The 13,949-nt window shown below is 36.3% G+C and overlaps 1 protein-coding gene across 2 annotated transcripts in view; it reads left to right on the top strand.

Annotated features, from left to right (window-relative positions):
• The window catches only part of LOC122789351 (disintegrin and metalloproteinase domain-containing protein 8-like), a 688,349-nt gene that overhangs the window by 406,186 nt on the left and 268,214 nt on the right, over positions 1 to 13,949 (top strand). For both annotated transcript variants that reach the window (XM_044056732.1, XM_044056731.1), the window contains exons 7-8: positions 8,267 to 8,332; positions 8,459 to 8,530. In XM_044056732.1, coding sequence (XP_043912667.1) covers positions 8,267 to 8,332; positions 8,459 to 8,530 — 138 coding nt within the window. The remainder of the gene's footprint in view (positions 1 to 8,266; positions 8,333 to 8,458; positions 8,531 to 13,949) is intronic.

Raw genomic sequence — 13,949 nt, 5'->3', positions numbered from 1 at the left:
TTCAGCACTCTGGTGGAAAGTTATGGGTCGGGTTCAGGTAAGTGTGCGATTGAGCGCGGGTTAGGTTAGTTAGGGTTAGGGTGCGGGTTAGGTATGTGTGCGATTGGGTGGACGTGAGGATTAGGGCGGGTTAGGTGAGTTAGGGTTAGGGCATGGGTCAGGTAAGTGTGCGATTATGTGGATGGGAGGGTTAGGACGGGGTAGGGGCTTTAGGGTTAGGGCGCGGGTGAGGTGAGTGTGCGATAGTGACAGACCTTAGGGTTAGGGTTTGGATTAAGGTAAGTGGATAGTTAGTGGTGTATGTATAGTTTAGTGTAGAGTTAGGTGCAAGATTTTTAGGTGTATGTGTGTGGATTGCTGTTTGTTTGGTGTGCTTGTGTTGTGTGTATGTGTTTTGGAACAGCAAATTCTTTTCCTAGGAAAAAATTTGCTGTTCTGTATGTTCGATGTTTTCAGCTTTCGCTGAATAGGGGTTGATATTAGAACATTCAAAGTTTTGAAACTTTGGTGTTCTAATATAGACCCTCATTTTTATACACATTTCTGTTTGCTGTTGTTTCCAAATGTAAGGCAATTTTATTGAACAGTGGCAGTGGAGCACTTATCACAGCTCTTAAAAGAAAGAACAGAGTGAGATGCATAGAAAGCTTGTTATTGTTATCAGGTAAGTGTGCTTTGAATGGGCAGGTAAATCATACACTTCAGAGAAGTATGTCTCCTGCCAGAGCAGTGGTCAGCATTTTCTGTCTCATGGGCCTATGAGTCAGTCTTGTACACCAGTTGCAATTTTTATGAAGTCTGCCTGTAACTCCTGTGTCAACATGAGTTTGTTATACGTAGTTCAATTTCCTTTCCCCATCCAAAGACCTGTTGCTTCAGTTGATTGACTCCTCTAGATTATACATGCATACAACCTTGTCCTTGGGGCCAGGTAGGTCCTCAAGTATCAATGTACACTTACTGCAGATGACTTTATTTGTAGTTTACAGGAACCTTGTCAGACACCTTCCAAAACTGACATGTGAGTAATTTATTATTTTTTGCATGGTTTCCACAATATATGGATTGATATCAAAAGAGGGGTGTACTAGTTGTCGCCCTGTTCTTTACAACAGTCTGTAATTATGTTTTTTCTTTCAGCTTCTTTACTCTCATGACTTTTATTGGCAGAGTTATTCCTCCTCCCTAAAATGTATCTGGGGCACAAACAACATTCAATGAATTGACATGGCCATAATTTATATAATTTCTTAAAGAAGGCAGAAAAGCAACACACTTGGATTAAAACACCATCTGAACGCTGTTGGCCAGTCTAAGACAAAAGCCTGGCCATGCACTCCAGAACCAGCATATCAATATTCTGTCCCTCCAACAGCAGATGATGAGTAGAACTTTCTAAATCCATCCTTCCATATCCCTCTTTTTCCTATTTTTTTTGCACAAGGGGTTGGGGTGCCATATCAATAGTGACCAACATCTAGAATCAATGTTCACACCACTGAGTAACCAGACTAATTTAATAGCACAGTCACTCGTGAAAATGCATGAATGAATACAAATTATTTAACAAAAAAACACTGATTGTTTCAGAGTGGAAAGTGCTTAGAATAAACACAGAACAGGGTTTGAGCACGTTGCAGATAGAAGAAAATATGAAAAATTACCATTTTCACTTGTGATCTTCATTAGAAATAAGAATAAACCATTCAGCATTGTAAAGTTATATTTTAAGGCAGAAATATAAGTATATTGCATAAGTAAGCCGGTCTGTTGGTATCAGATGGAACTGCTAAGCCAGAAGGACTTCCCTGCACCTAGTTAAGCTTAAGCTGGAACTAGTATCATTTTATTGAAGCAAAACTCCCTGAGTACCAATCTCCATATGGAATTACTGTCTGTGTGGTTTCTAGAACTGGTTCCTTTCTTTTGGAAGATTTATTTCCTTCTTCATGTTTGTGAGAATGTAAAATTGGTATATAAAAGTTTGGCAAGGGTTGGGGGCTTGGCACCAGATAGGCCCCTGTAATAAATGCTTTATTTTATTTTTTTATCTAGACAGCTTTGCAACCATTTGTTTTTATTTGCTTGGTTGTCAATCAGCATTAACATTAAGGATTCATACTACAAACACCAGTAGTTCAGTGTTGTGATTTCTGCAGTGAGGTTCATAAGATAAGGACCAGGAGGACAGTACACCATATTGAGGCTAGAGGATGACTTAGGTTTGTGGCTACGCCTTTGAGTATTTAACAGACTGCTCCTGTCCGTACAACACATGGACACTATCCCAGGAATGAATTTCAATTCCCCATCCATTGATCCAAACTGCATTTGAAGAGGGCCAGGGAAGGGCTCTGCTTAATGTGAGTAGAAAGCCTGTTCCAGAGAAGGGGTGATCTCTGAGACACATAGCCCTCCCTCTCTGTCCCTCTCTTTCTTTAAACATGTTTTGTTTGAGTCACAAGGCCAGGGTTAGTTTCCTAAACCAGGTGGCCCTCATGCTGTTAGTCTTCTGAATGTGCAACAGTTCCATCAGGGCTGGATTTGTGAATGCCTTGTAGGTTAGGCATAGGTCACCCCTTAATAGGCAGTAGGAGACAGAGTAAAGAGATAGGGCTTTAAGTCTGTCTGCACAGGACATATTGTTTGCACGCTGTATTTTTTGTGAGGAACCTCTGAGGTCACAGTAGCTGTTGTAAGTGCCTAGTCAAGTTCACGCAAAGAGGTACATTGTACTCAGTTATTGGTCTGATGAGGGCCATGTAGAGTGGGACTATAACTTTCTTGGGTCTGGATGCTGTACCTTTACTTATAAGCTGTGCCACATAGAAGGGCTTCCTCACCATTGTGGACACATGGTGGTAACGTTTCAGGCTTCTATCTGTCTGTGTGGCTAGATCTCTTACCTCTGAGTCCACTCTTAGGGTTGTGCTATTAATGTTGTAATTTGTAAGGGTATTTGGCTTCCTAAAGGACATGATTATGCATTTTGTTTGCCTTTAGTTTTAGGCCATGGCCCTGGCACCAATCATTTGTTTGAGTCAGACCCTTGCATCAACTTGCAGTTGTCAGCAAACCTTGTGAGCCAGAGACCATCTACATTTGCCTTGAGTTCAGAGAAGTATGTTATGAACAGGAGTGACCCTAGCACTGTGTTATGAACAGGAGTGACCCCAGCACTGAGCCCTGTAGCACACCACTGGTAACTGGGCTCTTGCTGGATCTGAAGTTATCTACTTTAACAACATGTGTTCCATCGATGAGTCATTTTGCTGTCCATCTGGTGACATAGGGATTTATGCCCAGTTTTGTGAGTTTATGTATAATAACTGAGTGGGAAATATTTCAAATGCCCTGGCCAGGTCAAGGTAGGCAGCATGCACTGTTCAATTTTTATCTGTGGACCTAGTGCCTTTCTCAAAGAAGTCTACCAGCTTTAGTAGGCATGACCTGACCTTGACAAAGCCAAATTTGGTTGGGTCAGTGTTTGGAAATTTGCTATGCCATTATGTATCAGATCCATGATTATTTTTTCCATAGCCTTGCATATAAGACTAGACAAGCCTATGGATCTGTAATTTCCCTGGTCAGTTGATGGTCCCCCTTTATGCAGAAGGATGACTGTTGCTGTCCTCCACTCCACCAGGACAAAAACAGTCCTGAGGCTGTGGATAAATAGAGATACTAGTGGGCCTAATAAGTCCTGTTTAAAGCTATTTAAGAGGCATTCTGAAATATCGTCAGGACCAACTGAAGTTGTGTTTTTGGTGACCTGTCCTTTGGTGATATCTAGTAGAAGAATGGTGGAGGGTATTTCTTGAGGCGGGTAACTTGAGGTAATGGTGAGAAAAATTTGAGCTGAATTTATTGACCAGAAGATTTGCTATATCTTAAGGTCATGTTTAGGAGATGCCATCCACAACTAATTCCAGACAGTGTTAGGTGTCGCCTTTAAGACTGTGGGCATAACTGATAAATGCCTTATGGTTATCCTTAGCTTGGGAGGCTATTTTTGCCTCAAAGTTTGCTTTCAAAGACTTGACTAGTTGGCTTGGCAAATGTTTTTTTCTTTGTTACTTTATGGAAATTAATTGCATTAATATTCCAAAATTGTGGTAATAGACATATTTTTAAAAGTAAAGGAAAGAACATGTGATGACTTGACAGCCAGCTGTAGTATAATTTATTTGATGACTGTTAGACCCCATTTTGCAGATTTTAATATCTGTTTCTATCCTCCCATCATAGTTTATATCACATCATTACAAGACTTTTGGATATGTTTTATTTAAGCATGCAAACCATTAATACAGGTTCTTGAACATAGTATTCTGATAACTAGTATTTCTACTTACACTTAGTAAACCTATCTGTAGAAACTGACCTTCAGGAACATAATTGGTCTGGGGTACTTACATAAGCTATTCTTAATGTACCATTCTTTATTTAGTAAAAACAGTGAAAGCGTGTCCAATGGATTACTGCCCAAGTGATGATTTAAAACAAGCAGGAGACCTTTACAAAGTGAATTTCATGCTACTTAAATGTTTCTGTTGCAAAATAATTTTGTACTAATGCAAAACGTATGCATGACTGTTGGACTCCCAGTTCAAATGTCGGCCTTGAAATGCTGAGTGCTGACAAGCTAAAAAAAAAGACTCAAAACACAGGAGAAGCAAGAATTTCAAAAATAACTCTTCTCCTATAAATTTCTTTTGAATGGGGGGAAGGCCCTCTGCACCCCATGTGGGGACAAGCCCCCCTCATACCCCAAACTTTTATATATATATATATATATATATATATATCTCAACTCTGAGATGCCGTGGAGAAAATGGAATATTCCAAGAAATGACATCTTGGATTTAGTATATATAAATCTGATCTTCTGTCCATTCAGTCTTTGCTGTTTGAGACTTGCTCTAGCTGGTCCTGACATTTCAGATGGTTAATGAATTGGTCCTAAAGCTGAACAACCAGTAATATTCTATGAGCTTATTAGTTTTTATGGCTTCCTGAATTTCTCTGCTGGTTTACTGTGCATAATCATCTTACTGAAAAATGTATTAACACATTTGCTTCTTATGCTTCACATGAATTGTATATTTAAGTATTTTTTGCCAAAAAGAGGATTTATTTCAAGTTGTATTCCTTTTGTTTGACATTTGTGAATTGGCTTCTCATTCCTCATCACCAAAATGTCCATGGATGAAAACTAGATTCCATACATGTTGAATTTTTTTTTGCCTTTTCATTTAAGAAATGCCTTTGACATTACTTCCTTTCCATATCCACCTACTAATTTGGCAATGTGCTCTTTGCCATTAGGCTGAAGCAAATTATATACTTTGAAGCATTTTTTTCCAGCTGCCTGTTCTGAAATCAAAATTTTGGTATTTGCTGGTAGAATTTTATTGAACAAAAAGTGAGAAACAGCTTGTAATGATGATGCAGTTTTGAAAATTTATTCATCAGCTTCTTAAAACTGGGGTATCATGACAGCAGCAGACCTAGGAAGTACTACTGACGAAGTAGAAGGACAGATGTACGCAATTATTTTAGTAGAAGGACAGATGTATGCATTTATTTTAGTACAGATCTTTACCATCTTAAACTGTGCTGCAGGCAATGAGGAAAAACTATGTGGTGTCATAAAAAGTACATTACATTTAAATTAGCCTGAATTATGTCAGTGAGAAAAAGGGAGATGATGCCTTCACGCCTATGTTATCGTGATCTTCATATATTTCCCATGATTCATTGCATTACTAGATATGAAAAATTACTCTATAACTAAGGCTGTGTAGTCAGTGGATATTATGATGAAGTTCCTGAAATTAAGTAAGTTTCCTTTCTTTTCTGTTCTTGTACTGATTTGTTTGAAAAATTTGGAATCCACAGCTGCACTGGATTCACTGGTATCCCTTCAGTGCAGAGTTTTGAAGGAGCCATAAATTTTAAATGTGGGAGGTAAAGAACAACAACACTATAACATTACTATAATTAGCAAGAGGTAGAGTTTTATGTGTTTAACATCTTGTATTGGTAGTGGTGCAAGACAGCATTTTTAAAAATAAGACTTTCAAAACAGTTTAAATACTGACTCTCTGGAGACCTGGATAGATTGCTTAATTTCAGTGCAGAATATTGATTAGTTTAGTCTCTCTAAAAAGCCTCATTCCATTATCTTTTTTTAGAGAAATGGCTCACAGTAGCAATTTCTGTATTTGAAAACTTTTATGGTTGCAATACTACAACATTTCTTCATTTTGTATGGCCATATTTCCTTACAATTTCTTCAGGACTTATAAATTGCCTTGTCATTTGAATGATGTAAGATTAATGAATCATGTGATTTCCATCTCTGTTTCTGAGCTATAGATTTTCAGGCCAAGAATGATGGTAGGTTTCATTGATACCTGGATTCTAATTTTAGGACCTGATTCACTTAGAGTTTGATGAGATCCCACAAAAAAATTAATATCCTGTTTAAGTAAATATGATGCGAGTCACAAGATAGTGTCCTTGGTTAGGAATGTGCTGAAGAGTATAGTAAATGGGACCCAAACTGAAGAAAGGATTTACAAGGGATGTAATGGAGGGTATCCTGGTTCATTTTTCAGATGGGGTGCCTTTTGTGCAGAGTCTGCATGTCCTCCCTGTGTTGCTTGGGTTTCCTCTGGGTGCTCCTGTTTCCTTCCACATTCCAAAGACATGCAGTGGGTGGACTTGACACTCTACACTGGCCATAGGTGTGAGTGTACATGCGAACATTGTGGTGTGAAAGAACTACCATGGCAAGGCTAGTCATCCAGCGGTGTAAACCTTGGCTCTAGATGATTGTTACTGTTGAAGTGACACACCAACTCCATGTGTAAAAATGGGAAAAGGGCTTGCGGATGGATGGATGGATGAATTGATGGATCCTTCCATCTATGTGAAATACATCCAAAAGGGTCAGGTCATCCATGTTTTTGTTTGTGCTCAGAATGTTCAAGAAGAAGTTTGCATATGCTTTTGTGGTGTGCCTCCCTTATCATTTAGAGTAGCGTGTAATATTAGCAGTAACATCACATGGTAAAAATAATGGAGTCTTTGTAGGTACTCCAAGTACAAGAGAGGCAACTCTTGTAAAGAACAGTTTTTTTGTTTAATTTCTGAAATGGCAAGACTAATTTTTATTTTTATAGATTCTACTGCAAGTAACAGGATGTATGACATCCATCCAGAGATTCGGAAGATAACCTGAGCTTTAGAAAAGCAATAGAAACAACCCTTACAGTCATTCGTCTTAATTACTATGCAGTCTGATGCTTTATCTTTTAGCAATAATCCCCAAGTGCGTGTGAGTATCACAATTTACCCACAGTTGATTATGAAGATGAAGCTTGGATGATCAAACAAAGACAAATGTGGATAAATCCTGTGATACACCCACGAGTGAATTATGCAATGAAATTATTTAAGAAAAAAATTGCTTACCTTTTTTAAGCAATGGCACTGTATAATGACACTTCAGTGTTCATCTGCATCCTAAACTGCATACTGATGTACTATGCATGCATGCCTGTATCTGCACAGTAAGTCAGTGCACTGCCAGTGAGATGGGTGAGAAGAGGATGGCTTCTCTCTATCTCTCGGCACCATCAGTATTCATGTACAATTTCAGTAGAAGAACAGATTTTGGCATAGTACAGTGTCAGAGTAAGTATGAAACTGTTCTGTCTTGTATTATTGACTGGCAAAAATCCAAAGCAATTTAGCAGAGAGTCAGAAAAAAAACATGTGGGACAGGACAAAAACATAAGGAAAATGTGGGACTTTTTGTAAACGTCTGGGATGCTTTGAGGTATGTTTAGTGGTAGAGTGAGCAGTCATATTACTGGTAATCATAAGTCTCAGCTGTCCAGACTTGTGCAGAATATCCCTTCTGCTCCTCGTATTTCTTCCCTGTCTGATGTAAAGTGTTTCATTAGTCAACTAAAATAGCATATCCTGATAGAAAGCCATCTGCTGAGCAAGACCTCAACAGCCAGACTTCCTTCTATTGGGATATACTCGATTTGCAATAGTTATGTTTTCTAATACTAATGGCCATTTATTGTGTAATTTCTATAATTTATTGCCTATAGAAATGTATTCTTGACATTAAATGCAGGAGATGCCAGTTTTAATATATCCAGTCTGTCTTAATAAAGCCTTATTAAGTAAATAAAATACTGATTTTCTTTCTTTCTTTTTTTTCTTTTTATTTGTTTTTTTACAGAAACCTTCACCGCTTATCAGAGAGAAACAATATGTGGAGCTATACCTGGTTGTTGATAACAGTGAGGTAACCTACCCTGAAATATGATTAATGTTTTCTTACATTCATCGTTTTAAATGAACACCTCCTTTATGCATTTGTTTTCTTAGTAAGATTCTGAATATGAGTGTTTTCTTTGACTATCTTTTTCAGTATGTTAAACTTGGAAAAGATATGGAAGAAATAAGAAGTCGCATGATGTCAATAGTCAACCACGTAGATAAAGTAAGTTAACATTAGGTAACAGCATAAACTAGGAAATGTACTTAGATTTTAGGTGCATTACTTTAAGAAGGAAATCATATCTTCTGGTACCTGATGTGATGGCAAGACCCAGTAACACTACAAGTCATGTTCTGATAAAGTCCTGTATAATAACCAAGGCAGTATATGCTAGTGAAACAGTAAACATATAGTTCATGAGGACTATTGTAGCATTTATTCTTAAACCATCATCTGCAATTAAATAATTGTTTATCTAGAATTATATAAAGATACCACAGTAATGGGGAAGATGATGATACCAACTGGAAATCCTGAATGCTATAGATGCAGTGAAAAACAGCAAAAATATTTTATTAGGGTTTGCTTTGTGTGTTACAGGTATATGCTGTAGGAAAAAGGATTCATTCAAGTCAGTATTACACCACAAAAGAAGCACAGCAGACTTACATCAATTTATATTACCCATAAAAGGTAGAATACATTGAAATTATTAAAAAAAAGAATATGGGAATTTCTGTAAAGCCCTGGCCAAATTTTCCCAAATCATTTTGGGTAACACCTTGGGACTCCCCTAGAAATACACCACAGGCTTATTGAGACTAACCCTCGCAACATAAATGAATGAATGAATGAATTAATTAATTAATTAATTAAAGGCAGATGAGCATTCTACCATTCTATACAGCTCCTCCTTAGGAGGGGGAGTGCATTGAGTTATATACCATCCAATTAAATGTTCAGCTCAGCAGTGCAGCCGCAACTTCTCTGTGACTCCTTTTATGCAGCCCATACACATATCTTTTTCATTGGTAGACAGTGGTACAGGAAGGAGCGCAGGTAATCCACCAAGCATTTCCTTTGCTTTTGGCCACTTATATTGTCTAGTCCCACAAGCCTCAGTTCAGTGCATACTGCCATCCCTATTTATGATCTATAGGCTTTCAGGCCAAGAATGATGGTAAATTTTATTGACTCCAGGATTCTGTCTTTAGGACCTGATCCTTCCATTTGTGTGAAATGTATCACAATGATCAGGTCATCCATTTTTTATATGAACTCAGAATGTTTATACCACTTGGTGATATGCAGAGTTCTATTCCTGTGTGTGCTGCAGCACTATCGATTCACAGATATCTGTGTGTTGGAGTGATTTTCCACCATGCAAACTCCTCAGCAGAGCTTTTTGTTGTATATCCTGTGCTCACTGCTATAAGTGGGTACCATATTTGTAGTTTGGAACATAACTCCCAGTTCTGCCAGATGTGATTATTTCTGAATCTGAATTATGCATTATCCATATTGTCAAACCACTAAACTATATATTTAACTCTTCTGTTTTACCCCCAGCACTATGCCTTGGGGTATTAAAGTGCCACCATCATTCACTTATCTAAAAACTTTAATCATGAATCAAACCTTCTATTAATTCCTCTAGTAAACTTGTAGAAAGTGATTTCTTAATCTAAAAAGACAAACAAGTTTTTAAAAGTTTGTAACATTTTGACTGTTCTGTGTTTGGTTTCTGAGTCTCTTTAGGACATGATGTTTGATGTCCTTAGAAAACTTAACACAATGATGTCTTCTCCCAGAGTATAGAGTTTTTGTAGCCTTTACGGATGAGTAGCTCCTCCTGGGAATGGTTTATCTTTTAGGTTATCAAATTTGTTCTCTTCTTCTGTTATTATTCCTGCTGCAGAGACTTAAGGTTCAGTAATTGATCCATTTATTTTCCAGACTCTTTGTCGGGTCTATATTACGTGATCAAACGTTTTGGTGATTGAACACCTAAACGTCTACCCATAAATGTCGAACTCTGACAATCGCGAATGGCCATTTACATTAATTTTTTTCCCTGGGAAAAAAATATGCTTGGCCATCATTGGTAATTTACCCTTTTCCCCAAAGTAGAGCAATCTCAGAGTTGGTGTATTTAGTTAGGGGGGTGTGGCAGCACAGCTGCCCACATCGGGGGCATGAGTGGTGAAGCCCCCTACTTGATTAGTGTTTAAAGGTTTGTTTTGTTTCCTATGGTTAAGCAAATTTTTTTCCCAGAGAAAACATTTGCGTAAATGGCCATTTGTGGTTTTAAGGGTTCAACATTTACAGGTCGACGTTTAGGTGTTCGATCACCTTAATCTTCGATAACGTAATATAGACCTTCTTTGTCAACCAACTTACTTAGTGAGTTACTCATGCATGGCAAAGTTTAGAGTGTAATCACATCAGCCTTAGGCCTACCTGTGGTACTGAAAGACTACTAGAGTGATTTACCAGTATATTTAGTTTGTGCGTAAAACAAAACCCACTTACAAAGACCAATAAAGCCAAAATGACGCACTTAAGAACTTTTCAGAAATTGCAGAATGTACCAAATGTGTATACAACTGAGTTTAGTGTTGTTACTACTAAATACGCCTGTGGTTGGAGGTGTGTGTATTGATTAGTACCTTCAACACTGTAAGAAACTTTGCAGTAGGTGCTCTCAGTGGAATAACTATGTAAAAATACTACCCAGATTTGAAACAATATGAGCCTAGTACTGGCATTAACTGTTATTAAACTTAAATTTAAAACTTAAATTTAAAAAGTAATAAAACAATGAAGCTGTCTACTCAAATAAATCTCATAAACTTAGTAAAGAAAGTAAAAAATCCAATCCAGTATATGCTGAATTCACAGTTATTTTATTAGGAAGCACAGACATCCATCAGACTTAATGGTTAATACATTTAAGAAAACTTAAATAGCAGATGAAGTAGGAGTGGCAAAGTGTCTGCTGTAAATACAGTCCATCTGTAATAAAAAACAACACCCTGGAAAGACACAAATTCATTTGGCAAGTCAGGCTGAATTCCTTTCACCCACCTGGACTGAATTATTATAGTTCTTTGAAAAGTGTGCTGGAACTTCAAAAATTACCACATTGCATCTCTCATTAACTGGACTCACCCAATGTGATGGATTATATGGGACATTTCAAACAAATAATTTACACAATGTTTACACATTGCTTATTATTATATTTTTTGTTTATTGTATTATATTTTATAATTTTTTATTATTTTTATATTTTGTGTTTTGTATTTTTTGATCCAGTTTTTCATTTGCCTATGTCACCCTTGAATTTTAAAAGGAATAGGAATATTTAGATTTGCTTCTCATTTTAGTTATGAATCTAAAATATACAACATTGATTAACACTAATAACACATACAAGTATCTTCCTTAGAGAGCTACTGTTACTCCTTGGTTACTGATTTTTGACTATAGTGAGATTTTCTGTACTATGTTTATATATATATATATATATATATATATATATATATATATATATATATATATATATATTTCTTTAGATTCTATCTTGATTCCTTACAGTGACACATACATATTCATTTACAATACCCTTAACATTTTTTTCTGATAAATATACAAGTTCATTTTCCTCTTCACTGCATTAGGTTCACATTTATAGATACAATTTTAGGGTACATTGGACATTATAGATATATTTTCAATGGGCTCTGCTTTGTAAAAATAGCTGGAATTTAAATGGGAATTATGTGACACATTTTTTTGTTTTGTTTTCAGACACTGTAAAATATAATCATTTTGTGCATGTACAATGGTTCTGTGATATTGAACATGTAGTGATTTTAAAACTTTTGATGCACATATAATATACATTTTTATATATTGATGCACACTGGAAAGTACACCTCTATACCCCTAGTTTGTACACATCATGGGTTTTTATAATTCAGTCTCATAGATTTTAAATGGGCACATATGTTTTTTTCCATTTCCCCTGCACTGACTGTTACATACATTGTTTATGTACAAAGCTTGCATTGTCTAACTACCTAAAGCTTATAACACTTAAAAAAGACTTACGTATGACTTAAATACAATTTTTGTGTCAGTTTTTCTTCATATTTAAGTTTTTCTTAGAATCAAATCTAGTTATTGGTAATACAAATGAGTTAGATATATTTTCAGCAGTTTGAACTGTATCTTACTTCTAATTGACAATTATGTATAGACAGACAGTAAAACTTGGAATTTCTAGTTTGCGCAGACCTGAAGAAGAACCAAAAGTGATTTTAGTTAAGAGATTTGAGTAAATTAATAGGGTGAGAACATAAATGCATTTTATTATTGAGATTTTTGTTTTTAAAATGTTAAAATATTGTAAGGATGCAATAAATAAATAGCTAGACAGGGATTTTTTATGTTGAATAGTATAGTATTTTAGCTTAGCCTAGATCCTTGTTATCACTTGATTTTACGAGAAGAATGGGGGTGGTTTTTCTTACAGCTGGATTGATCTGTATTTACTGCAGAAACTTTATCAGTCTCACTTCAACTGCTATTTAATTAAGTTTCTTAAATGTATTAACCAATAAGTATGATGGATCATTCGTCTGTGCTTACTAATAAAGGAACTGTGAATTCAACATATCCTGGATTGGATTTTTTACGTGATTTACTAGGTTTAAGAGATTTATTTGAGTAGACAACTTTGTTTTTCAATATTTTTTAAGTTTAAGTTTTAAGTTTAAGATTAATAATAGTTAATATCAGTTCTAGGTTCATATTGTTTCAAATCTGAGGAGTATTTTTGTATAGCTATTCCACTGAGAAATACCTTGTAGAAAGTTTCTTACAGTGTTTGGATTTTTGGAGTAAGTGTGTGACACTTGCTTTACTGAAACTTTGAGGGAGTCTGTGGATTTGGTCTTGTTAATTAGTACCTTCTCCTATTTTCTTAGTTTCCACTGGGGGTCAGAGGTTAAGGTCTCTGCATCATATATCTAAACTGGGAACATTCTTAACTTTTGGTCATTGCTGTGTAGAGTTTGCATATTCTCCTTCTTGGTAATTTTTTTCTGCTCCTCCTCAAAAATCATTCACATCTATTGTCTATCTATCTATCTAGGTCTATATGTAAAATTTGAATTAAAGAACTATTGCCACTTACTCACCATCTTTAAATGAAATATCTCTAAACTTAAACTATTAAGTACATTGGTGGCAAAGTACAGAAGTTGTGAAATGAGCAACGTAAAATGTTAAATTTTTAAAGGAAGTGTGTGTGTGTGTGTGTGTGTGTGTGTGTGTGTGTGTGTGTGTGTGTGTGTTTCAGTGGTATTCTGTGAAAACTGTGTCCATGTGTCTTGTTTAGTTGTACTATTTGGGAGAGGAGTTTTAGTAACATATGTGTCAGGCTGGATTTATGGAGAGTAATAGGGTAAGGGTAAGGTTTGTCGCACATGAGTAAGGTGTTGCAAGAGGGTGAAGGAAGATCTCACAGTGCATAAAGGAACATTATTATGCTATTAAGAAAGGACAGTGGCAATGCTTAGTTCAGTCATAGTGTAGAATGTAAACATTTGAAAGTTGTCCATTAGTTTGTTGA

The sequence above is a fragment of the Protopterus annectens genome, chromosome 14.part0, assembly GCF_019279795.1.
Source record: "Protopterus annectens isolate FY-2018-M chromosome 14.part0, PAN1.0, whole genome shotgun sequence".
NCBI classification, from domain to species: domain Eukaryota; kingdom Metazoa; phylum Chordata; order Ceratodontiformes; family Protopteridae; genus Protopterus; species Protopterus annectens.
Note: the sequence above shows the minus strand (reverse complement) of the source record. Positions and strands in the feature narration are given on the sequence as shown.